This window comes from Herpailurus yagouaroundi, unplaced genomic scaffold, assembly GCF_014898765.1.
Source record: "Herpailurus yagouaroundi ecotype Mexico unplaced genomic scaffold, PumYag 161, whole genome shotgun sequence".
In the NCBI taxonomy this organism is placed as follows: Eukaryota; Metazoa; Chordata; class Mammalia; order Carnivora; family Felidae; genus Herpailurus; species Herpailurus yagouaroundi.
In genome coordinates this window covers 1286-26632 of record NW_024412402.1, presented here as the reverse complement: position 1 = coordinate 26632, position 25347 = coordinate 1286, and the positions used below count along the sequence as shown (strand labels likewise).

General features: G+C 39.4%; 1 protein-coding gene across 1 annotated transcript in view; it reads left to right on the top strand.

Moving 5' to 3' along the window:
- The window catches only part of GUCY1A2 (guanylate cyclase 1 soluble subunit alpha 2), a 195969-nt gene extending 170882 nt beyond the window's left edge, over nt 1-25087 (top strand). The window contains exon 7 of the mRNA XM_040482834.1: nt 24880-25087. Within this exon, the coding sequence (XP_040338768.1) occupies nt 24880-25053 (174 nt within the window). The 3' untranslated portion in view covers nt 25054-25087. The remainder of the gene's footprint in view (nt 1-24879) is intronic.
- The last annotated feature ends 260 nt before the right edge of the window (nt 25088-25347 follow it).

Sequence of the window (25347 nt, the reverse complement as noted above, 5' to 3'; positions counted from 1 at the left end):
GTGAAAGGAAACCAGGTAAATCTGAATACCAAGAAAGACCTAGAGAGAGTGCCCCACAGGGGGGCATTCAAAGCCTGCTATTGCCTAGTGAGACTCTCCTTTCCAAATTGATGGCTGTCCTTTTCTTGATCATGTTATTATTCCATGCTTTCCTATCGTTAGGGAAGATGGTGCAGTGATGGACTCTAATTCCAGGGTTAGGATTCAGCTAAATTAGGCCATAATGAGGAGTAAACCTTCTGTAAAGAAGGAGGTATAGGAGGAAGCTAGAGATTTTAATGGGCATATTACTGGCATTGAGAAAATTAAAGCCTTTACAGCACTTGGCTGCCAAGATGTCCCAGGTATATGGATACTAAGTAAAAGTTAGGTAAATTGAAGGAAGCATGGGTTATAATTTTGATCCTTTTATGATTAGAAAAGCAAATATTTAGTAAAAAGTTGGCATAAATAATGCACAATATAACATTTTGCTCCTTGGGTTTTATATGGTGTAGGGGATGAACAAAGAGCCAGTATCTCTAACTTTTTAAATCATTGGCATATGGATGATGACGATGGTGGTGGTGGTGGTGGTGGTGGTGGTGGTGGTGATGATGGTGGTGATAAATGACATTGAATAATGAGGGTTTTGCCTCATTTTACATTTTTATCTCTGGCAAACCCATCACTTAGAAATAAGGGATAACCAAGGAGGGTAAGTGAGCCCTTAGTTCTCCGCTTTCCACTTAGGCGACAGTGCAGCGTCCCAGTGCTTTCTTGATGCTCTTCATAGAGTTCTCATCTTTACACCTGCAGCCACTTTTTAAACTTCACTTTTCTCCATTTCTGTAACCTATAAGGTTCAGATACTAAGTGTGTCTGCCTCAGAGTTGTTTTTCAATGAGCTGATCCCTGCAAAATGCTTAGAACAGCAACCGCTCCATAGTAGTAAATGTACATGGTAGCCACCATTGTTAGTTTTCAGACAGGTATATCTGGACATACGGGAATATGCCTCATGTCACTGCTTTGTATGTTTTGGATATACACACCAATAGCGCATCCAGTGTGTATGAGAAAAGAATAAAATGTCTAACTGCATCTCCCATGACTAACATGTGGAGTTGTTTCTTGATCTCCATTTTCAGGTAAGGAAATGGAGTTTTAGAAACGTTAAAGAATCCAGACAGTGTGACTCAGAAATCAGAATATGAACCACAGCTTGTCTGGTTCTAAAGCCTACAGTATTGTCACAAGTCTGGGCTGTGATCTATTCAAAGGTAAAATAATAATAATAAAGTGGAACTGTTGTTAAAACGATGTTACATGATCATCATGTCAGGTGATGAAGAAAAATCATATGACCACTTTGCCCAAATCTGCCCGATTCCCTTCCAGGAGCAAATAGTTCAGAGCTTTGAGAAGCTGCATTTAAAAGTTGGGGACTCTTGCCTCTGCCATTCTCCTTTTTTTGTCAGAAACCAGTAGCATCTTCTCTCTTAATTTTATGGATAAATAACATGCCGGAAATGGTACAGTGGGATCAATGATCCCTAGTGTAGGCAAAAGGCAATATAATCTTAAAATAATAAAATTGAATAAAAGCTGATTTTTAAAATCATTTTGACCAGGCATCCCTTAAAGAATACCAGTAATAAAATCCTTTCCTCTTTTGTGGTGGGGGTAGAAGGACCATTTCTATTGCAAACTGAAAACTTGGTTTGCAGCTGTCAGTGAAGTTAAACATTGAGTAACACTGCCAGGCTTGGGTTGGGGAGAAGGGGTAGAAAGACGCAATGCAGCAGCCGGAAAATGCCAGGAGCCGATCTGTTAGGTCAGGGAACCTGATGTTGAGCATCTGAAGAACAATACAAAGTTCATATTGACAAGGGAATGCAAGTAGTTTAAGTTCAAGTGGAAAAGCTGTACAGCAAGGTAGGAAGGAACAGAAATCCAGACTCATTGGGGAGCAAAACCTTGGAACAGAGCACAAGGAGGCTGGATTACAGGAACCAGAAACCAGGCAGTGTGTCCAGGCAGCAAGTATGAAGACAGGCATCAGGCCAAACTGATACAGAACTAGAGTTTTCCCTGACCAGCACCAGCATTAGAGCCAGAGGATGCATAGGACCCCCTTGGTAGAGACAACAGGTAACCAAATATGGAAACCTCATCACAGGATGTAGAGATGTCCACTGAGCTTTTATAATTTTTTCTTTAAATTTATTTATTTATTTTGAAAGAGACAGAGACAGCACAAGTTGGGGAGGGGCAGAGAAAGAGGGAGAGAGAGAACCCTGGTCAGGTTCCGGACTGTTGGAACAGAGCCCCACAGGGAGCTAAACTCGCAAGACCACAAGATCGTGACCTAAGCTGAAACCAAGAGTCAGTCTCTCATCTGACCCAGGCGCCCCCACTGAGCTTTTAAATACTGAAACACAGAGATACTAGAGTTAGCAGGTTAATTCTTTCCATTCTTGAAAGTGAGTAGAACATATTTGGGGACACTCTTGATGTTAATATAATTTGAAAATTGCCAGGTAGCTTGAGTTCTGAAAATCTCTGAAGGCCAATGGAAACACTGTTGACTTTATAACCTCCAAACTCCTGTAAATACATTACCAATAAAAAGGGTAGAAAGCCATTAACATGATATACATTTCACATAATTTATATAAATTGTTCAGTCTGTCTATTAATTATACACTCCTTTTAACTGTAACTCCTTAACTACTATGTGGGGAAAAGCCTGTACATTCTAAAAATGAATACAGAATGCAGAAGTGAACAGTGATACATATCTGCAGTAGGAAGGTTTCCTACCCAGTAGCAGACGGTCAGTGGTCAGGTGTGAGTAGGCATGTTGTTAATACCCCAGGGAAACTGAGAGTCATGTATCCCTTCATATTCAGACGTTTTGGTGAAGACTGCCTCTGCTTTGCATGGGTAAGCTAGCGGTTTGTAAATTGGGCAGGTAGCTGTACCAGACTGGCATCCCCATCTTTAACCTACTTAGTAGGAACTGAAAGCAGACGTTTCGCACCTGAAGTTACCAGGCCACACAACTCTATGCTTTGAGAATTTTGACATATCTTGTGCCACTATGGAGCTACTAAAGCCTTTGTTCACTGGCCCTGCAGCCAGCTTTCATAAAATTAAGCAGGAGCTCAAGGCTATCAGTCTAGCGTGAATGTGATTCTGCAGGAAAAAAATACCCAAGTGCCTCCTTTCCCCCTTGTTTTATTTTATGATAAAATAGCCTTTTAAAATGCTTAAGTACTTAGATTATTCTTGGAATTTTAGAAATACATGTATATCATTTTACTCCATTTCCCAGCTGAGTGCCAGTTCCATTTAATAAGGAGTGGGTGACTGGTTCATTTCCGCCCCCCCCCCAACATTTACGTATTTTCTGCTTCAACGATCAGTGCATATACTTTTGAAATTAAAAGCTACAAACACTTTATACTAGTTCTTTTCAGTGCTTTGGAGCACATCAGTGGAAATGAAGTCACAGTGTCTTCTAGTAAGTCTAGAAAAGAGGAATTTCTGAAGTAAAAAATACATATATTCTCATCATTCATTCACTCATTCAATAAACATGTTTGACTTGCTTGCTTGATAACAGGCTATGACTCCCATAGAAGCCTACACAAATGTTATGGAAATTAGTATATATTTTTAGCCTGATTTTAATGAGTAGGGAAGAACTAATTTATATGCTTTCTAAGGTAAGGTGAAAGTTGCAGATAAGCGTTCCGTTCTGATATCTTTTCTACTAGGGGGATTGCATTGTCACTTTCAAAATACCGTAATGCCCTAGAAATTTCCTGACGAGGGTTTTGCCTTTAAATTTTTGCCTTTGGCAAGCACTGGGGATGGAGATAAGGGAGAAACAAGAAGGAGGTTGGGTGCTTTTGCATGTTCTCGGCATCACAGTCTGCTAAAGTGACTAAATCCCAGTGTTCCCGAAAGTACACTACCTGGAGCTCTGGTCTTTCTACATTTAACTGCTTAGTCAACTGCTCTCCTTCAGTCCCACCGTCTGTTAATAGACCAATTTCATCTTTCTCATAGTTCCATTTTATGAGCTTTTAATTAATTAATAATTATTTTTTTAATGTTTATTTTTGAGAGAGAAAGAGTGTGAGCAGGGGAGGAGCAGAGAGATAGAGGGAGAGAGAGAGAGAGAGAGAGAGAGAGAGAGAGAGAGAGAGAGAGAGGGAGGGAGACAGACACAGAATCTGAAGCAGGCTCCAGGCTCTGAATTGTCAGCACAGAGCCTGATGCCGGGCTCAAACCCCTGAGCTGTGAGATCATGACCTGAGCCAAAGTCAGACGCTTAACCGACTGAGCCACCCAGGCGCCCCTCATTTTATGAGCTTTTAAATGAAATACCTGTAAAGTGCTTATTACAGTGTCTGGTCCATAGTAGTGACTGTAAATGTTAACTAGCCTTTCTCACATAGGTGTTTCTGGGCATATATGGTGAGTAGGGGGTGGGTGTTTGATAGGCACATGCTTGGATGTGCATGTGTTTGTACATGAATAACTGTGTGGCCAGTGATTATTAGAAATAGACAAAATGCTCATTTTCTTGGGTTCATTCTTTCTGGTTATTAGAATTACATTGTATGCCAGAGAAAGTCTATGAAGGAAGGGTATGGAGAGAGGTAAAATAAGGGCTAAGAGAGAAGCTCCCAGAAATGCATTATTTGTATGACCTTTACTGGAGCCTCATGGATCCTCATTCCTGAAGACGGGCCCACAGTCTGTCTGCACTTTTATGTGAATAACCCAAGTTACAATATGGCATCTATGAAGATAACAGTGCTTCTTTAAGTAACATTGACTTGTGCAATGTCTGTTACCAACACTATGAAACGGAACTTAAAATGTTTTTTTATGTTCTAATCTGACATCCTGAATGATTTTCCTTCGATATTCAAACACTGTCTTCTTTTAGTGTTGTGGCAAATTCTGAAATAGAGAGAAGGCTAAGATAACGTGGATTGCCAAGCAGAAATTAAAATTGATGAGGTGTCTTGGTGAATTGATCAAACAAAGTGTTTGGGGGTTGTTCTTTTTATCTCTATTGATTTTTTAATCACCTCAAGGGTGGTGGACGCTGCTAAGAGATTGATGGTGGTTGATTTTTATGCTACCAGGTGTCATGGGCTGAATGCTTGTGTCCTCCCCAACTTCTTTTATTGAAACCCTAAGCCCCACTGTGATGGCATTTGGAGGTGGGGCCTTTGGAAGGGGGATCCGGATTAGATGACATGATGAGGAAGGGGCCCTGTGATGGGATCAGTGTCCTTAGAAGAAGAGGAAGAGACCAGAGTTCCTTCTCTTTCTGCCAAGCGAGGACACAGGGAGAAGTCTCTGCAAGCCAGGAGGTCCACCTTCCCCAGTGAACCAAATCAGGCTGCACCTTGGTCTTGGATTTCTGAGCCACCAAAACTGTGAGAAAGAAATTCCTGTTTGTTTGTTTGTTTGTTTGTATTAATTAATTAATTAATCTATTTATTTTGAGGGAGAGTGAGAGAGTGAGCAGGGGAGGGGCAGAGAGAGAGGGAGACAGAGAATCCCAAGCAGGTAGCGTACCATCAGCACAGAGTGTGATGCGGGGCTAGAACTCACGAACCATGAGATCATGACCTGAGCCCAAATCAAGATTTGGGTGCTCAACCGACTGAGACACCCAGGCGCCCCAAGAAATTCCTGTGTTTTAAGCCACCTAGCCTATGGTATTTTGTTATTTGCAGCCTGATTGGAATAAGACACCAAGGAAAGGCCTATCCATTCTAAAAACAGTCTGGAAATTTATGATAACAAGTCTCTAGTGAGTTTTCTTAGTATATGAACCCACGTTGCTAGAATTTCCTGTATCTACAAGGGTAAATGTAACCTCATGATACAAGTGAAAGATTTTTCACTAGCCTTTATGGGGACTATGTTATTACACAGTGTATGTCTTTTATGTATTAAGCTGTAAGAAGTTAAGCTCTGAGCTCAACAGCATGCTTGCCCTTGTCACTAACACCTTTATCAGAACATTATGAGAAACTAGCTTTTAGTTTGTGTACACTTTGGAATTTTACGTTTCCCACCTAGTGAGTTACTTCAATATGTTTACTTAAAAATTTCACTTAGGGAAAGCTGGGTGTCTCAGTTCACTAGGCATCTGACTCTTGATTTCGGCTCAGGTCATGATCCCACAGTTCATGGGTTCAAGCCCGTGTCAGGCTCCGTGCTGATGGTGCAGAGCCTGCTTGGGATTCTCTCTCTCTCTTTCTCTCTGCTTCTCCCCTGCTCATGCTCTCTCTCTCTCTTTCAAAATAAATGAATAAACTTAATTTTTTTCACTTACAGATATCAACTTTTCTTTGTAAAAAATTATTACATTATATAATCATTTCTGTTACCCTTAGGCCATTTAGCAGAGGATTTCTGGCAAGCTTTAGAATGTGAATATGTCAGTTATATTCCCATCAAGGTTTGTAATACGTGGGTATTGGATGCGTTTACTAAAATGGAAATTGGTCTTCTAGACAGGACAGCTGCCTCTCACTTATCTGATAGGATAGCCTCAGTGCAATCTGCAAATCTTACTGAATCGGATTGATTCCGTTATCTTCCTCACTAACCTTTAATTAATGCTATGTAGCAGAAATGTAATGTGATTCTCCCACTTCTTACCACTTAAAAGCCAGTGGTTTAAAAAGTGACTATTTCTTAAAGCAAAGTGGAACTAAAGAAGTGGACTTCACATATACTAAATATAAGCTGTGTTCTAACACAGTGCTGAATGCCTTAATTGTGATATTTGTTTTCCAGAAGAGCACTGTGTCATAGGTGTTCTTATGTCCCTTTTGAAGATGAGCTGAGTAAGTGGCAGAGATGTTATTTGAATTTGGTTTTGATTCAGCTAAGAGCTCATATTGTAGAAAACAGTGGTTGAGATCATTCACATATCAGACAGCTACTGTTCCTAATTAGTTAGATGCAGAACTAGGACCAAAGGTTGTTCTAGCTTTTATATATATATTTCATAATGTGGTATCCTGCATCCAGTAACTGACAACCACGAGGCAAATTTCATACTTTTAGAATGAAACAGTGGGTACATTACAGGACTGTTCAGAGAGCAAAAAGAAAGAATATCCAAAGCCCTTTATTATGAACACAAGGCTCTTGAAATAATGGCTGAAGGTTGAGTTTGAGTCTTTAAATTGTGATTTGAATTTTAGCCTAGAGTTAAGACTATAACTAGGTCTCCTTTTTTTAAGGCATTCAACAAATATGTACTATTTTTATTTTATTATTATTTTTTAAATGTTTATTCATTTTTGAGAGAGAGAGTGCAAGTGGGGGAAAAGCAGACAGAGAAGCGGACAGAGGATCCAAAGTGGGCTCTGCACTGACAGCAGTGAGCCCAATGTGGGGCTCAAACTTACAAACCATGAGAGATCATGACCTGAGCTAAAGTTGGGCACTCAACCTACAGAGCCACCCAGGCGCCCCTGTACTAGTTTTTAATATGTGTTGGATTTCATAAAGATTTGTTCTCTTTGGCTCCAGGAAGCTAAAGAGAATCCTTATGCAGAAGTTAAAAAAAATACTTAAGGCACAGTAGACTATCCTTACGAAAGTTGCTGTTCCCCAAAATGAAATAGATTGGCTAGAGCTATATGCTCTGGTTACTGGAGTAATTCAGACACAGGCTGTGATCTTTTGATGGGATAGATAGAAGAAAATCTCAAAAGATCACATCATTCCACAAGATTCTAAGATTCTAAATACTCAATGTTGGAGCTGTATGTAGTTGGCTGGGAGAATGTTCCTAAAGTGAAAATCAACCTACTGATTCTCTATTACTGGTTATTCAAATATGAAAAATTTGAAATGATTTGGGTTTATTTTTGTAAAGGTTTTTTAAAATAAAAAAAATGAGAATTTAACCTTGTTCTCTTAAATTCAGGTATTTGATTATAAATGTTTGCATATTTTGATGCATTTTTCAAGCTTTGAAATTGTTTCTTTTTCCAATTTGGATGCCTTTTATTTCTTTTTCTTTTTCTTTTTTTCATTTTATTTTTTTTCAATATATGAAATTTATTGTCAAATTGGTTTCCATACAACACCCAGTGCTCATCCCAAAAGGTGCTCTCCTCAATACCCATCACCCACCCTCCCCTCCCTCCCACCCCCCATCAACCCTCAGTTTGTTCTTAGTTTTTAAGAGTCTTTTATGCTTTGGCTCTCTCCCACTCTAACCTCTTTTTTTTTCCTTCCCCTCCCCCATGGGTTTCTGTTAATTTTCTCAGGCTCCACATAAGAGTGAAAACATATGGTATCTGTCTGTCTCTGTAAGGCTTATTTCACTTAGCATCACACTCTCCATTTCCATCCACGTTGCTACAAAGGGCCATATTTCATTCTTTCTCATTGCCACGTAGTATTCCATTGTGTATATAAACCACAATTTCTTTATCCATTCATGAGTTGATGGACATTTAGGCTCTTTCCATAATTTGGCTATTGTTGAGAGTGGTCAAGCTTTGAAATTGTTAACAGGATTTTTAATAATTTAGAAAACTATGAGAAATCAGCTGAAGCAAAACTCTTGTTGGACTTCTGATCCAGCTCTGTGTGTGTGTGTGTGTGTGTGTGTGTGTGTGTGTGTGCATGCACATGCTTGTGCCAAGATGTTGCAATGTATTAAAGCTGCCTATTAAGATAATACTGTTCTTAATATAGTCCAAAGCAATATTTTTAATTTCCTATTTTCCTTGAGTACTCAAAGTTTGATATATTTTTTTAAGGTTGTTTGTGTACAGTGAATGTAGGGGAGGGGCACAGAGAGAGGGAGAGAGAGAATCCCAGGCAGGCTCTGAGCTGTCAGTGCAGAGCCCAACTTGGGTCTCAGTCACATGACCCTCGGATCATGACCCAAGCTGCTGCAATCAAGAGTCAGATGCTCAACCCACTGAGTCACGCAGGTGCCCCTGAAAGTTTGATATTGTATAGATTTTTTTATGCTGTCATGGAAAGGAAACTTTGTGCCTCTCTCTTTTCCCACTTAACCTACTTTCATTGCTCATTTCACTGTCTCATAAACAATAGGGCATATTTCAGCTGTATGATGAAAGAAATTTCTTTGATCATCACAGGAGGCCTGCTGAGGACTGTTGAATTTGCTCATGTGCAATGACAATTAAGAGTAGAGGGAAGGGTATTGAACAGAAGCATGGAAAGCTCATTTTAATTCTTTGTTACTTAATTAAGTCATGTAACATATCTGTGCCTACCTTCTGCTTCTATAAAGTCGGAACAGTAGTATTTACAGAACATTTTGTTGTGGTTGACACATAAATTGTGCTCAGAAGATCATTGTTGTTGGGATTTTTTTGTGCCCATAAAAAAGAGAGTGTTATTATTTGGAAAATTCAAAGTTGAATTTTCCACATAATAACACTATCTGCAGTAAATACCTTGTGAATTAATGAACAGTGCAAGCAACTGATTCCACCTCCATCCAATTGAAAGAACAGCAGGGCTAGAAGGAATGTCTTGGGGAATTTGCTATGAAGGGAGGGAAGAAGAGTGTCTGCGTCCATATGGATTGCTATAACAAAAATACCACACCAGGTAGCTTATACACAACAGAAATTTATTCCTCACAGTTTTGGAGGCTGGGAGTTCCAAGATCAAGGTGTCAGCAGATTCACTGTCTAGCGAGGATCCACTTCCTGGCTCATAGATGGCTGTCTTCTTGCCATGTCCTCACATACTGGAAGGGACAAGGATGTTCACCTTCTGTGGTCTCTTTTATAAGGACTCAAATCTCATTCATGAGTGTAGAGCCCTCCCAAAGGTCTCTAATCACCTCCTATATCCCAATATCATCACATTGAGGATTGAGTTTCAACATAGGAATTTGGGGGGACACAAACATTCAATCTATAGTAGACATTGATATTTACCGAATGCCTAATTTAGCTAGGTACCATGCTAAATTCTTTTTATATGTTTATTGATTTATCTTCAACAAATAATTATCAGCTACTGTGTTCTACATACTAAGCTAGGCATTGGAGCATAGTGGCATGGTCCATATTGTTTGGTGCTTATATATTGAGCATTGGGGATAGACATTAAACAAATAATGGCACAGTTAATGATTAATTAATTAAAATTATGGCTATCACTAGAGAGGTATAAAATTTAATCTTTTCATCAGCATTGTAAAATAGATATTATTTGCTTTCTACAGAGGAAGAAAATGAGGCTTAAAAAGGTTAAAGAAATAGTCTGAGGTCACAAAGCTAATAGGTTGTGGACTTAACATTGCTTAGGCTTTATCTCTTCCAGAAGGCTGCTTGTGGGGGTCTCAAGGCTGCATTATCTTAACGAGGTCCACAACTTGACCAACCCCTTTCACCCATTTATCCCTTAAAGGAATGTTTCTTGAGCACCTACCACATGTCACCAGCATGCCAACTAGTGAGCAAAATGGACATGATACCTGCCTTCATGGAGTTCATAGTCTAGTGAGGATGACAGAGAATCACTTCTCAAAAAATACATAATTATAAACTACTACAAAATGACTGAGAAAAAATTACATGGTGTTATGAGAGCCTGTGATAGAGACATCCACTTTAGCCTAGGAGTTCAGGAAGGCATCCATGAGGAGGTGACCTTAAAGTAGAGATCTAAGGATGAGGAGGAGCTAACCAGGTAGGAAGGATGGTGGAAACAGAGGATTGTACGCGGGGGGTGGGGGGGGGTCAGGATCCGCAAAGGCTGTGAGTCAGAAAGGAACATGATTAAGTTGGAACAAGTAAATGAAGATCACTGTGGTCAAACTGAAATAATGGAAGAGTAGCACAAGGTAAAGATAGGTAGGAGCTAGAACCTGGTGTTTTAGCCTTTTTAAGGAATTTGGTCTTAATCATAGGATCAAAGTGAAGTCATGGAACGATTTTGGATAGAGAGTGACACAAGTAGATTTGCTTCATCAAAATCACTTTATCATATAAATCAGTGAAAAATGGGCAGGAAACATGAATAGATTCTTTTCCAAAGAAGACATCCAGATAGATGTCGCATGAAATAGACACATGAAAAATGCTCAGCATCATTCATCATCAGGGAAATGCCAATCAAAACCACATTGAGATACCACCTCACACCTGTCACAGAAACTAAAATTAACACAACAACAGATGTTGGTGAGGATATGGACAAAGGAGAACACTCTTGCACTGTTGGTGGAAATTCAAACTGGTGCAACCATTCTGGAAAACAGTATGGAAGTTTCTCAAAAAATTAAAAATAGAACTACCCTATGACCCAGCAATTGCACTACTAGGTATTTATCCAAAGGATATAAAAATGCTGATTCAAAGGGACACATGTACCCCAATGTTTATAGCAGCGGTATTGACAATAGCCAAAATATGGATAAAGCCCAAGTGTCCATTGACAGATGAATGGATAAGGAAGCTGTGGTATATATATTCAATGAAATATTACTCAGACATAAAAAAGAACGGAATCTTGCCTTTTGTGACATTGTGGATGAAACTAGGATGTATTATGCTAAATGAAATAAGTGTGTCAGAGAAAGACAAATATCATATAATTTCACTCATGTGGAATTTAAGAAACACAACAGATGAACGTAAGGGAAGGGAAGCAAAAAAAAAAAAAAAAGAAATAAAAACAGAGAGGGAGGCAAACCATGAGAGACTATTACATACAGAGAAAGAACTGAGGGTTGCTGGAGGAAGGTGCGCGGGGCTGGGCTAGATGGGTGATGGGCATTAAGGAGGGTACTTGTGATGAGCACTGGGTGTCCTATGTAAGTGATGAATCACTAAGTTCTATTCCTGAAATCATTAAAAAAATAAAGAATTAACAAAATCACTTTCTCAGTGGTGTGGGCATAGATCTGAAGTGCAACAGCAGAACATAAGGATATTATCGCCATCATTCAAGTGAGAAATGATGGTAGCATTACCTGGGCTGGCAGGTGTGTATCAGAGGCTTGAGTCATTGATGGAAACCAGAAGGAAGCAGTTAATGTTGTCTGCTTAATGGAAATACTTCCATTCATGCAAATCACCTGCTGATCTGAATATGTTCTTGATTTGGCATTAGGTAGGCTCATCGTGAGTTGATTGTTAACGATGACTTTGATTTTGAAAGTAGTTTATATATTATCTATATTGACCTAGCTCTTGATAGAGATGTTTATAATACAGTTTGACTCAGTCATAATTCTCTAAGCGTCTACTATTCTAGCGCTGTATTAACCCCTGCAGGACTTAAAAAGATAACTAAGATACTATCCTTGCTTGCAAAAGCAAGTGGCCTAGTAATCTAGACAGGATGATAACAAAGTACAAACACGAGTGACTGTGGTGTATAACGTGCCGTGCCGCGGCCAAGTTTTATTGCATTTCTTTAAGAAGCAAAGATCACTTTCTACGGAAGGATTTAAAGGATCAGCAAAGATAGAGCATGGAAATGGACTTGGAGGCATGTGACACATTTAACTCATGGAAGAGGGGGTGTGGAAGGCTTGTTTTCTAAACTATACTTAATCTGGGAGGATAAAAGATAGTAATTATATTGATACCTGAAGCTATTAGAATTTTTGGAGATTAGATAATCTTGCTCCAAGAAACAAATTTGTAATGAAACAGTTTCATTTGATTTGCTTATTTGGCTTCACCGTGCACTTCTTAAAAGAAGACTTAATATTTTTAGAGCAATTTTATGTTTACAATAAAATGGAGAGTAAGGTACCGAAATTTCCCATATATATGCTGGCCCCGTAGCTTTACCCAGTCAGCATCATTCACCAGAATGATTTTTTACCAAGGATGAACTCACAGTGATACATTATAAACACCTCAAGTCCATAGTTTGCTTTAGGATTCACTCTTGTATTGCACATTCTATGGGTTTGATTAAATGTATAACAGCATATGTTCATCATTCTAATGTCATACTGAGTATTTTCAATGCCTGAAAAATTCTATCCCTAGTCATCCCCCTCCTCACTCACCAGTAACTGTCAATTACTAGTCTTTTTGCTATCTCCATAGTGTTACCTTTTCCACAGTGTCATATAGTTGGAATCATATAGTATGATGCCTTTTCAGATTGGTTTCTTTTACTTACTAATATGCATTTAAGTCTCCAGGTCTTATCACGGTTTGATGGTTCATTTTGTTTCAGTGCTGAATAATATTCCATTGTTTGTATGGACCCTGTTTATTTGTTCATTTATCTAATTTATCATTTCTCTGATGATATAGGATGTGATGCATCTTTTCATATACTTATTTGCTATCTGTATATCTTTGGTGAGATGTCTATTAAGGTGTTTGGCCCATTTTTCAATCGGGTTATTTTCTTACTGGTGAATTTTAAGAGCTGTCTCTATATTTTGGGTAAGAGTTCTTTTATCAGATGTGTCTTTTGCAAATATTTTCTCCCAGTCTTTGTCTTGTCTTCTCATTCTCTTGATACTGTCTTTTGTAGAGAAGGTTTTAATTTTAATGAAGTCCAGTGTATCAGTCATTTCTATCATAGATCTTGTCTTCAGTATTGTATGTAAAAAGGCATCACCATATCCCAAGGTCATCTAGGTTTTCTTCTTACAGTAGTTTTATAGTTTTCCATTTTCCATTTAGGTCTGTGAGCCATTTCTAGTTAATTTTTGTGAAGGGTCTAAGGTCTCTGTCTAGATTCATTCGTTTGCATGTGGATATCTACTCGTTCCAGTATCATTTGTTAAAGAAGCTGTCTTTGCTCCACTTTGTTGCTATTGCTTCCTTTTTGTTTGCTTGTTTATTTTGTGTGTGTGAGAGCTAGCACAGCATGCTCAGGGGAGGGGCAGAGAGGGAGGGAGAGACCATATTGGAAACAGGCTCCACCACACGGTCAGTACAGATCCTGATGTGAGGCTCAGACTCATGAACCATGATATCATGACCTGAGCTGACGTCAAGAGTCAGACCTGAGCTAAGAAGTCAAGAGTGGCACACTTGACCAGTTGAGCCACTCAGGTGCCCAGCCTTTCATTATTTGTCAAAGATCAGTTGACTGTATTTCTGAGAATCTACATCTGGGTTCTCTGTTCTGTGCCACTGATCTATTTGTCTGTTCCTTCACTAGTATCACAAGGTCTTGATTACTGTAGCATTATCATAGGTCTTAAAATTATTCACTTTTGTGACATTAATTCACTTAATTTTACACTCATTATGTGTTTACTGAAAATATAGCAGACATTCACTGATTTTTAGGGGCAATGTTTAAAGTTCTGGCAAATCAGGAATCCCTGGAAAACTTCTCTTGAAAGCGATAGACTCAGTAATTATTTTACAAAGAGTAAATAGTTGATGATTTCAAGTAGAGCAGTAACTCTGAGTATAAACATGGTGGTGGGAGATATGGGAAGTTGGCAAAGAACTTTGTGTTCTTCATTTTGATTGGCGCATAGAGTAAAAGTGGTAGTGGGGGATGAAAGTGGAGAGTTGGAGCTGTATCATTGATGATCCTACAGGATAGCCTGCTGGACAGCAGAAAGAAATTTTCAGTTGCCCACATCTAACTTGAAGATTTAGAAAGAAATTTTGAATGCATGTTTCAATATATTTTTCTTTTTCCACGTGACCCAGTATTCAATAACTTTTATGGTAAATAACCTGGGTTTGACAGCAGCATTTTCCACATGGTTGAGATTCCTGGGAAGAAACTGGAGTTTATATTGTTAGATCTACTGAGCATATTACCAGAAGAGCTTTATTTGATAGGCAGTCATTTGGAATCTATTTTCCCTCATTTGGGAGTAGTTACCAGGCCAAATCACTGTTCTATTTATATCCATGACCTCTTTTCCAGTGCTGTATCAGCTGAGCACTGTAGAGACATCCTTAAAAGAAGTAGTATTTGGGTCAGAAACGTCAACCAAAATGAGTGTAATTAGACAGATTTTTTTTTTTAAAGAATGAGGGGTTTTTAAGTAGCTTTATCAGTAAATCCTTAAAGTAGTTTCCATTTGAATTGCTAAGCCATTATACAGCCATTAATTGAACTCAGCAAACTTGCTTTGGATCATTGAATACCTATTGTGCAAAATGACCCTCAGCATTTTGGGGGGGGGGGGCTGGGGTGATGCCTGGGTTAGGACTTGTTGAAAGTTCTGACAAGGAAATCTTTGGAGAAGTTTATTGCCCTATGGGATAGGGTGGAAGACCAAGAAGGAGTATATGGGAATGACTGGAGTTCAAGGGTAGGAGTACTTTTCTTTCTTTTCTTTTTTCTTTTTCTTTTCTTCTCCTTGGGTCTTAAAGAAAAGGTGAATATCTGGGTAAATATTGTAGTGTTGTTAGTTCATGTACTATAAGAGAAGTCCTTCAACTTTGAAAATCACAAATATACCTGAGAACATGTGAAAATATAGATGGCTGGGCCTTATACCTATATTTTGATTTAGTAGATCTAGGTGTGGGGCCTTTGGGGTCTGATTTTTAACAAGTACCCTCTGGGTGATTTTTATGTAGGTGGTCCTGAGTTTTGAGTTGGAAAACTTTACAATTCCAACCTGTAGAAATCAGACACAATTAAAGCATTCAGTAAAACTCATAAAAACGATCCTGCTACTGTGCTAGGATCCAGGCATATAAAAAGTAAAGTACATATCTAGTAGGAGGAGAATATAAACATGTGCGTGCATGCGTGCGCGCGCGCGCGCGCACACACACACACACACACACACTCCCAACACCAATGTAATACCATGCTAAAGAGAGAAATTTATCCATTGGGTATTTGTATGCCAGTTACAGACCCAGAAGTAGGGAAAGAAAACTTGAAAGTGAGGGCTGCCTCTTAAGATAGACTTTGTCTGTCTAGTTTGTAGTGTTAGGAACATGCCCTCCAAGCTGTGTACCCAGTGAGGTAGAAATAGTTCCTCTTCTTTATGAGACATCTCCTTTCAAAATAATGAGCACATCCATGTGGTTTTCAAGGCCTTTAAAAAAGAGTAAATAAACCTGGTTTCAACCCATTTGCTGATTCAGGATGCCTGGGGATAATCAGACTGTGAATTTTAAAGCTGTAGTGGGGGAAACAGTCCATGGGTAAAAATGGGAGCTGACTTTAGGAGCGCGAACTTTTATTTTCCTGAGACTGTGCCAAGAGTCAGTGTTTGTGTACAGACACTCCTCTCTCTGAAGTTCCAGTTAATGACAATGCCAAGTGAGAACTTTCAGTTCCTGTGTGATAAGAGGTAACATCCATAGAAAGTTAGAAGTAATAGGAGGTTACTTTAATGACCCATCGCACCTTCGTTCTTATTGCCAATGACCGCATAAGGACCAGCACGGAGCACTAGCCTTTGCAACATTAACTCATTAAAACATCAAAATTATTTCCAGAATATCAGCCTTTGACATCATAAAATAGGACCTATAATGAAAGTGCTAATATTGGATTGACTATAAGATGATCTGAAAAAAATTAAAAAGGACAGGGTAACAATTTTGCTTTCTGGTAGTTGTTGTATAGGAAGGGGATAAATATGTGGAGGTGGATTCCCAACATAGCGTCCGATGAAAATGAATGTGCTAAGGAGGTGGAGGCTGCTTCTTGGTCCCCCTGTGGGAGATAGAGGCTCTTCTTGCTCAGTTGTTACTGTTCTGTCTAATCCCAGGAACTGGTGTCCTCAGTGGTGTCCCCTCCTTTAGAATTAGGGTGGCAGGGTGTGGCCATATCCAGGCTGCTGCATTCTGCCAGCCATCACCTGTGAAGCCTCAGTTTTCTCCCTTCCCTCTATTACTGGTGAGTGATCTACTTTCACACCCTGGTAATGCCAGGTGGAATGCCTACAGAGATCTGGTTCATGGTGTCATAGAGATCTCAGATGATGACTGAAGAGTGTGCCACCTCTCTCTCAGTGGCAGCAGAAGGAAGTAGTGGATGAACAGCCAGTGGAGAGATTGGAATCCTGGAGAAGAAAAATGAATGAGGAGGTAGAGGAGAAGATGAGGAAGGGAAGTTCAGATGAGAGATGGTGCACGAGAATAAAGTGGTGGAGGTGACGGAAGTGGGGGGGGGGGGGCTTGAGCCCTGAACGTGATCTCTTCAGGGACGTTGTTGAGTGTGGAGTTAGAGACCATGGATGCTCAGGTTGGCAGGGCCTTCTCCACCTGAATCCCAAGTTGGGGTGAATGCAGCGGCACTTGGGTGAGGGCACAAGTTTCATCAACCAAAATATACCCGCACTGTGGGACCTTGCCTTTTGAGCCAACCCCCACCTAACACTTAAGAGCTCCAATACAGATTTGCTAAGCTTTATACCAATTAGGGATGAAAGAGTTCAGACATCCCAGGACAGGCTACAAGTTCAGGGTCTTCTTTTGGACAGACTCTTACTGCAGAAACAACTCAATCATTAAAGGTCAGATCTTCTGGACAGGTGTCCTTTCTTTCCATTTGAAACATAGGATCAGCACCGTTTGCCTGCCGCCCCCCCCCCCCCCCCGCCGCCGTCCTTCATCTACAGGAGCAGCACATCACCTGTAGCTTCTTCACCTTCATCACTGCCTCAGACCACAGCCTCCCAGAATCTGACAAAACAATTGTTATTACTAATGGGGAACTATAGCCCAGTTCGTACAGGAGTAACTACCCTGTGAAGGGAAATCAGACCACATTCAGCAGGGCAGTCCATGGAGATACTCAAGCTCTTTGGGTACTCATGTGGTTAACGCCTGCCTTTGGAAATTGTTCTCGCCCAAGATTACTTGCCATCAGTTGTTGGACCTCTGTTTGGCCAACTGTGGTGTTATGCATGTGCTGGTCTCTGTGCTCCATCACTGCTGTCATCGTCATTAATGTAGCTTTTGTGGACATGGCCGTCATCTGTCTAAGCCAAGGAAATGATACTAAAGACAGCACTGCCTTGATGTCCATTGCTTGAATCTTTGTGTCAAGGCCTTCCCGTCTGCTTCTGATGTAGGTACTTAAGAGTCATATTGGAAGAGGATCATTGTATCTTCAAGCCCCACAACCACAAGAACAATGAAAAGCTAGGTTCATGTTTAATGTCTGGCAAGTTTCTCATCTTCCAGTGGATAACGCCATGGCCCCAAGACCCGTGCTTGGCCATCAACACCTGAATTTTCATCTTTGGCCAGGAGCCCATGTCACCCACCCTGCTGAGTATCTGGAAAAACAGGGTCATAAACACTGGAGAGCTGCTGAACTTGTATGAGGTAAAGGATAAAAGTAAGGGACCTCTAAATTTACCCAAATCCAAAACTTTCCAGTAGCTTTTTTGCTACTGATAAGTCTTCATGAAGGCCTGTGCCATGCTCTACATTTTCTAGTCAGTCTTTTGGATAATCTGTGTCCAGAGCACTAGCAACCCCATTTTTTGGTTTCTAGGTGACAGGGACCTTCAGAATCACCGGTGGACTCAGGCTCCCTACCAACCACTGGAAACCGCTTCTACCTCCCTTCCTTTCATTGTCACTCAGGAACCATACCTGATGTCATAGAGGTGATTAGGCTGGCAGGTGTGGCTCTGTCCTCTCAACAAGGGTGAATGGGGTGTCCTTTCTGGGAATCACGTGTTCTTAGCCACAGTCAATGAGCTCATGCAGAGTGTGGCATGTTCCTCAGCCCCCTTTTGCCTACCTGATCATGACCAGGTGACCAAGTGCTCTGTGAGATTCCAGGAGAGAAAACACATATTCATTTGTAGACTTCATCTGCCTCCAACTCATTCCAATATCTCTCTTCTCCTTTCTGTGCCTCTCTCAACTTTTCTCTCCTCTTTCTGTTTTTAATGACTTGAGGGACCAAAACCAGAAAGCAAAACAATTAGAAAGCAGACTTTCCAATTTGCTTCTCCTCTTGATGATACCTAGAAGGAGAGAGGGAGGTTGTCCAGTAAAATAGGCTTCCAGAGCTCTCTGACCCTCTATTTTTATGGCCCTCCCCCACTCCACAAGCTTTCTTTTACAAGTCCTAAAGTTCAAAAGAAGACATATCAAGGATTGTGGGATTGAAGGACTGAGGTGGGTGTGAATCCGTGGGACAGAGATTATTCATTGCCCTGTTATACACAGTATTCTTTTAGGCTAATCCTTGGCCAATATCACCACCACTACCCTTCTGCATAACACACACAAACTCCTTTCTCCTTACTGTGCCCAAATTTCTAAGAAACCTTGTAGATATTTCTTGAGCATTAGCCTGGAGGGGATGGAGAAGAATGTTACAGGAGTGAGATACTATTAAGAACTAAAATAAACTCTTTTAAATGATTACTTTAAAAATAAAATAACATTGGGGCGCCTGGGTGGCTCAGTCGGTTGGGTGTCCAACTTTGGCTCAGGTCATGACCTCACAGTTCGTGAGTTTGAGCCCTGCATCAGGCTCTGTGCTGATAGCTTGGAGCCTGGCGCCTGCTTCAGATTCTATGTCTCCCTCTCTCTCTGACCCTATCCCACTCAGGCTCTGACTCTGTCTGTCTCTCTCTCAAAAATAAATAAACTTAAAAAAATTTTTTTTAACTAAAATAAATAAAAAGGAAGAGTGCACAGCTCTGTGCACTCCTTTATTTCTACACCTCCTTTATTTCTGGGATAATGTGAGGGTTTTTACTATCAAGGGTTGAACAGATGATATACAGAGATGGGTAAATTGTTTTAGTTTGATAAAAGCATCTATAATAATATGTGAGGCAATAGTCATACATAATAATTTTAGTGCAGAAGCCTCCTATGTTCAGAAAAGGATGTGAGAAGTCTTTTCCACCTCCACGACTAAGTTAGCCAACTTTATTCTTATCTAGTATCATTCAAGAACAGGTCAGAGATGTCAAAAATAAATGAAATGCACTACTTTAGGTAGTTTGTTGTATTTAAAATTGTATGTAAAAAACACCAAGGCAATTGTAAAGGAGTTCAGAACATAGTCAACTTTACAGGCAGGTTTTTTTTTTTGAAAGTTTACAATTTCCACTTGTTTATCTGGTTTAACTCAAGGAAACATCCTTAGGAGCAAATGTAATTGGTATATAATGTTTTCCCTTTTTCTGCTCCCGTGAAGCAAAATTGACTAATGTTTTTGGAGGGAACCCATTAAAATTTGCATATATACTTAATTCTGCTAAACTTGCATAGATCAGAATTAGATGAAGGGAGAGAAGAATAGAACTTCCATGGAAAGATGCATGGCTAAGGTGGTGGCATTTAGACCAAGATTTTTAGGTGAAGATGCTGAATATATCTGTAAGGAAGGAAAAAAAAACATCTTACAGATATATTACTTGCAGTTTCCAGACATCTAAGTATTTGAAAACTTTTAAGCTATTACCTATTCATTCATGTGCATATAAGTACTACTCACCAAATATTTCTGATTCGTGTCTGGGCAGAAGGGTGGTTGAATTTTCCCATCGCCTTTGCACTGATCATGGTCATGTGACTTGCTTTGGTGGATGAATCTTGAGAAGCTCTATATGTCACATCTGGGACAAAGCTGTAATGGCTAGTGCATGGTTTGTCAGAACCTCTTTATCTCTGCCATGGCAACTAGCACCAGGTGGGGAGGTTCTATTAGCCTTTGTCCTAGAGTAGAGAGACACAGCACATGTTTCTCCCCTCTCCTCCAATCTCTTAACTCACATGAATTTGTAGCATGAATCAAAAATAAGCCTTTGTTGTTTTGGGGCATTCAGATTTTGAAGTTATATTGTTATTGCAACATACTCTAGCCTAGCATGATGAAAATATCTTTTAGATTTTTTCTATATGTTTGGTGTTTATGAATAATTGTGAGTTGCACAACTTGATACAGGCCATTGTTTTTTGATGTCTATTTCTTGCCTAGTTTTTTTCAGTTTATTTATTTATTTATTTTGAGAGAGAGAGAGCACGAGCAAGAGGGGGCAGGGAGGGAGGGAGAGGGAGAGAGAGGGAGAGACAGAGAGAATCCCAAGCAGGCTCATTGCCATTAGCTCCAAACCCAACATAGGGCTGGAACTCATGATTGTTGAGATCATGACCTCAACCAAAATCAAGAGTCAGACACTTAAGCAACTGAGCCACCCAGGCATCCCTTGCCTAATTCTTGATCCTATTGTTTCTGACAGGTAAACAGACTTCAAATATTTGGGAACTAAATAGTATAAAAGCTTACATGATCATGTATAGATTTTCAGGTGAATTTGTTATATTGTGTACACATTTATCTTGCACTTTCTTAGAATTCTGTGTCATATCCATTGGCAACTGGTCCATATCCATACTACATTACACACTGCTAAAAGAAAAAGTGCAACATATAACTAATCTGTATTCGTATGGTACAAATTCTAGGAATACACGTTTAGTGGAACTCATTCAACTTTAGCTGAAAAGATAATGAAGATGATGGCTGATGAAGAAGAGGATAGGGATTTCAAGGAGAGATAATGCTTCAGGAACATGCGTGTTTACAGTTCACTCTAAAGCAATTCAGTTTGTACAAATAATTTACTGCCTATGTGTTCTGATATCTGAAAATCAGAATTTAGTTTCAAAGTTCATAGCTCACAACATGTGGTATATACATAGAATGGAATATTTCTCAGCTATAAAAAAGAATGAAATCTTGCCACTTGCAATGATATGGTTGGAGCTAGGGGGTATAATGAAATGCTAAGCAAAGTCAGTCAGTTAGAGAAAGACAAATACCATATGATTTCACTCATGTGGGATTTAAGAAACAAGTAAGCCAAGGGGAAAAAGAGAGAGAAGCAAACCAAGAAACACACTCTTAACTGCAGAGAATACACTGATGGTTACCAAAGCGGGGGGTGAGTGGGGGCATCAGTGAAATAGGTGACAGGGATGAAGGAGTACACTTGTGATGGGCACTGGGTGTTGTATGAAAGTGTTGAATCACTATTGTACACCTGAAACTAATATTACACTGTTTGTTAACTGGAATTCATATAAAAACTTAAAAAAAAGTATATAGAAGTACAAAAGGATGAAATAAATAGGATTAGCAGAGGACATTGTGTTTCCAGGGGGACATGGTAAACTGACACATTTTAGACATTCATTATTTACTGGATGTCTTTCTCATTGGGAATTCTTTGGGGAAGTATATTTCAGTCCTCGGAGTAAAACCTTTCCCAACTCACAATGCATTGTCTTTCTTTTCTTACCATATGATTTTATTTCCATTTCTCTGGCACAAGAAAACAGGTGAAAATGTTGAACTTCATGATAGGTCTAGAGTATTGGGAGTAACTTTAGATGCATATTTTCTGAGAAGATTTTGGTGATCATGTGATCGTTTTGGCATTCCTCGTCTCATGAGCTTAACTCTTCTCATTATATTCCCTAAATAAGTGCCAACAGATTTTATGCAATACATTTTTTAATACCCTATTGTTAGAATGCACTCACAAAATCTAATTATGGCTATTATATCTTAACTAATAGCATATTTTATAAGTTTTGGTAATTTATGATAGAAGCATCTCCAATCATTCAGAGGCAATTTTTTTTCTATACACATCTATGTGGCGCTCATGAAATGAGCAGTGAATATGAACACACTATTAGAATGATTTATTATAATCATGATAAACATGGATAAACATGGATAAATCATGATAAACATGATTTATTTGTTTATTCATTTGGTATATATTTACTAAGTAGCTATATTTTAGGAACCGCTATAAGCATTAGGAGTACAGAGATGAAGAAAACATGGGCCCATTCTTAAAGAGCTGCCATCAGAGTTGGGGATACATCTTGATTATAACCTATGATGAAAGCCATAGCAAAGAGGTGTGGGAAGTGCTGTGGAAACAGAAGGAATGGTTAGTTGTACTAAGAACCAATGGAGAGACCATGGAGGGATTCATAGAAAAGGTGATATTGGAATTGGACATTTAACATGATATTTTGTCACTTTCCTCTAATTAAAATGTTAGAACTATTGAGGAGTTTACCTCCATATACTTTTTTTTAACTGTTTTTATTTATTTTTGAGACAGAGAGAGACAGAGCATGAGTAGGGGAGGGGCAGAGAGAGGGGGAGACACAGAATCTGAAGCAGGCTCCAGGCTCCGAGCTGTCAGCACGGAGCCTGATGCGGGGCTCAAACTCATGGACTGTGAGATTATGACCTGAGCTGAAGTCGGACGCTCAACTGACTGAGCCACCCAGGCGCCCCATCTCCATGTACTTTTTTAATTTGAGAATGGTTGACACACAATGTTAGATTAGTTGTAGGTGTTCAACTTCGTGATTGGTCAAGTTTATACATTATGCTGTGCTCACCATCACTTGTCCCATTACATCGCTATTACAATATCATTGACTATATACCTTATGCTCTTTTTACTCCCTTGACTTATTCCATAACTGGAAGCTTCTATCTCCCTCTCCCCTTCATCCATTTTGGCAATACCTCCATCCCCCTCTCCTCTGGTAACCATCAGTTCTCTGTATTTATAGTTCTGATTCTGCTTTTTGTTTGTTTATTAAGATTCCATTTATGAGTGGACTCACATGGTCTTTGTCTTTCTCTGATTGACTTATCTCACTCGGAATAATACCTCCTATGTCCATCTATCTTGTCTCAAATGGCACAATTTCATCTTTTTTTATCTGTTTGTCTGTTGATGGACCCTTAGGTAGCTTTTGTGTCTTGGCTATTGTAAATAATGCTGCAGTAAACATAGAGATGCGTATACCTTTTCTAGTTCATGTTTTTATTTTCCTTCAGTAAATACTGAATAATGGAATTATTGGATCATATGGCATGTCTATTTTTAATGTTTTGAGCAACTGTTTCTTTAAAAAAGTATTATACTTTTTCCATACTCTTTTCCACAATGGCTGCACCAATTTACATTCCCACCTCCTTTTTCTCTACCTCCTCACCAATACTTGTTACTTCTTGTCTTTTCAATTTTAGCCCGGATGGGTGTAAGGTGATATCTCATTGTGGTTTTGATTTGCATTTCCCTGATTGTTAGTGATGTTGAGCATCTTTTCATGTGTCTGTTGATCATCTGTATGTCTTCCTTGGAAAAGTGTCTATTCTGGTCCTCTGCCCAGTGTTTAACTGGATTATTTGGTTTCTTTAGTGTTGAGTTATAGGAGTTCTTTATAGTTTTTGGATATTGACCCCTTGTCAGATATATCATTTGCAAATTATCCAAAGTATACCACCATATACTTTGGATAATTAGAGAACTTTCCTCTGAACATAAGTTATGTATCATGCTATATGTTTTAGAAATTTAAGAATTTTAACCTGGAGTAAATACTTAAAAGATTTAACAAAAGCAATGTCTATTCAGAATGGATGCTGACAATAAAATTAGAATAGGGCCTGAAAAGACTCTGACAGTGCCTGTTACCTCTTTAATTGTAAGGTTATGGATGGGTTTTTGTACATCAGTTTCTCATCTCTCAGATATAAATAATATTGAAAGGTTGAAGGAGACAAGAGGATAGCTTTGTAAAAGGTCATTATTTGAAAATTGTTCACACAAAATACTGGCAGTTCTGTTTTTGTGAAGGATAATTGTTTTATGTTCCAGTTTTCCCCAATTTCCATGATCATCTATGGTGATAACATTGATGAACAGCCCTGGAGTGAGATGTCAGTATTCGACAGCGGCTGTTTGCAAACTCTGCTGTGATTACACTCTGTTGTCTAATTGCTTAATTTATTGATGTTTTGTTGACATGTTTTCAGCAACATTTGTGATTGCAGATAACTCATCATTTCTCTTCTGGCTCATTATCATATGTTTGCATTTGGTTTGTCTGATTGCTGCAGGTGGAAACAATAGGTGATGCATACTGTGTTGCTGCAGGACTCCATAGGAAAAGCCTCTGCCACGCTAAGCCCATTGCTCTCATGGCCCTGAAGATGATGGAACTTTCAGAAGAGGTGCTGACACCTGATGGAAGGCCAATTCAGGTAACCTTCTCTACAATGTGGTTTGAGTAGTAGCATGCCTTTAAGTGAAGGGGGCAAGAAATTCCCTTTTGAATTCTACTTACGTGTCCTACAGATTTAGACAAGTAAGGAGGATGAGGCTTAACTAGAAAAGACTCATAGAACACCAGGAAAAGAACAAATGGAATAAGATCCAAAATAGGAAAAGGTGTATGAAAGGCTCATTGCCATGGAGAAAACAAAGAGCTAAAGAGAGACTAAAGAAACACTCATTGTCAGTTACCAACTCACCAACACCAAGCAAAGATGGTAGTGGGAATCAGGGTCTCAGACATAATCCTCAGA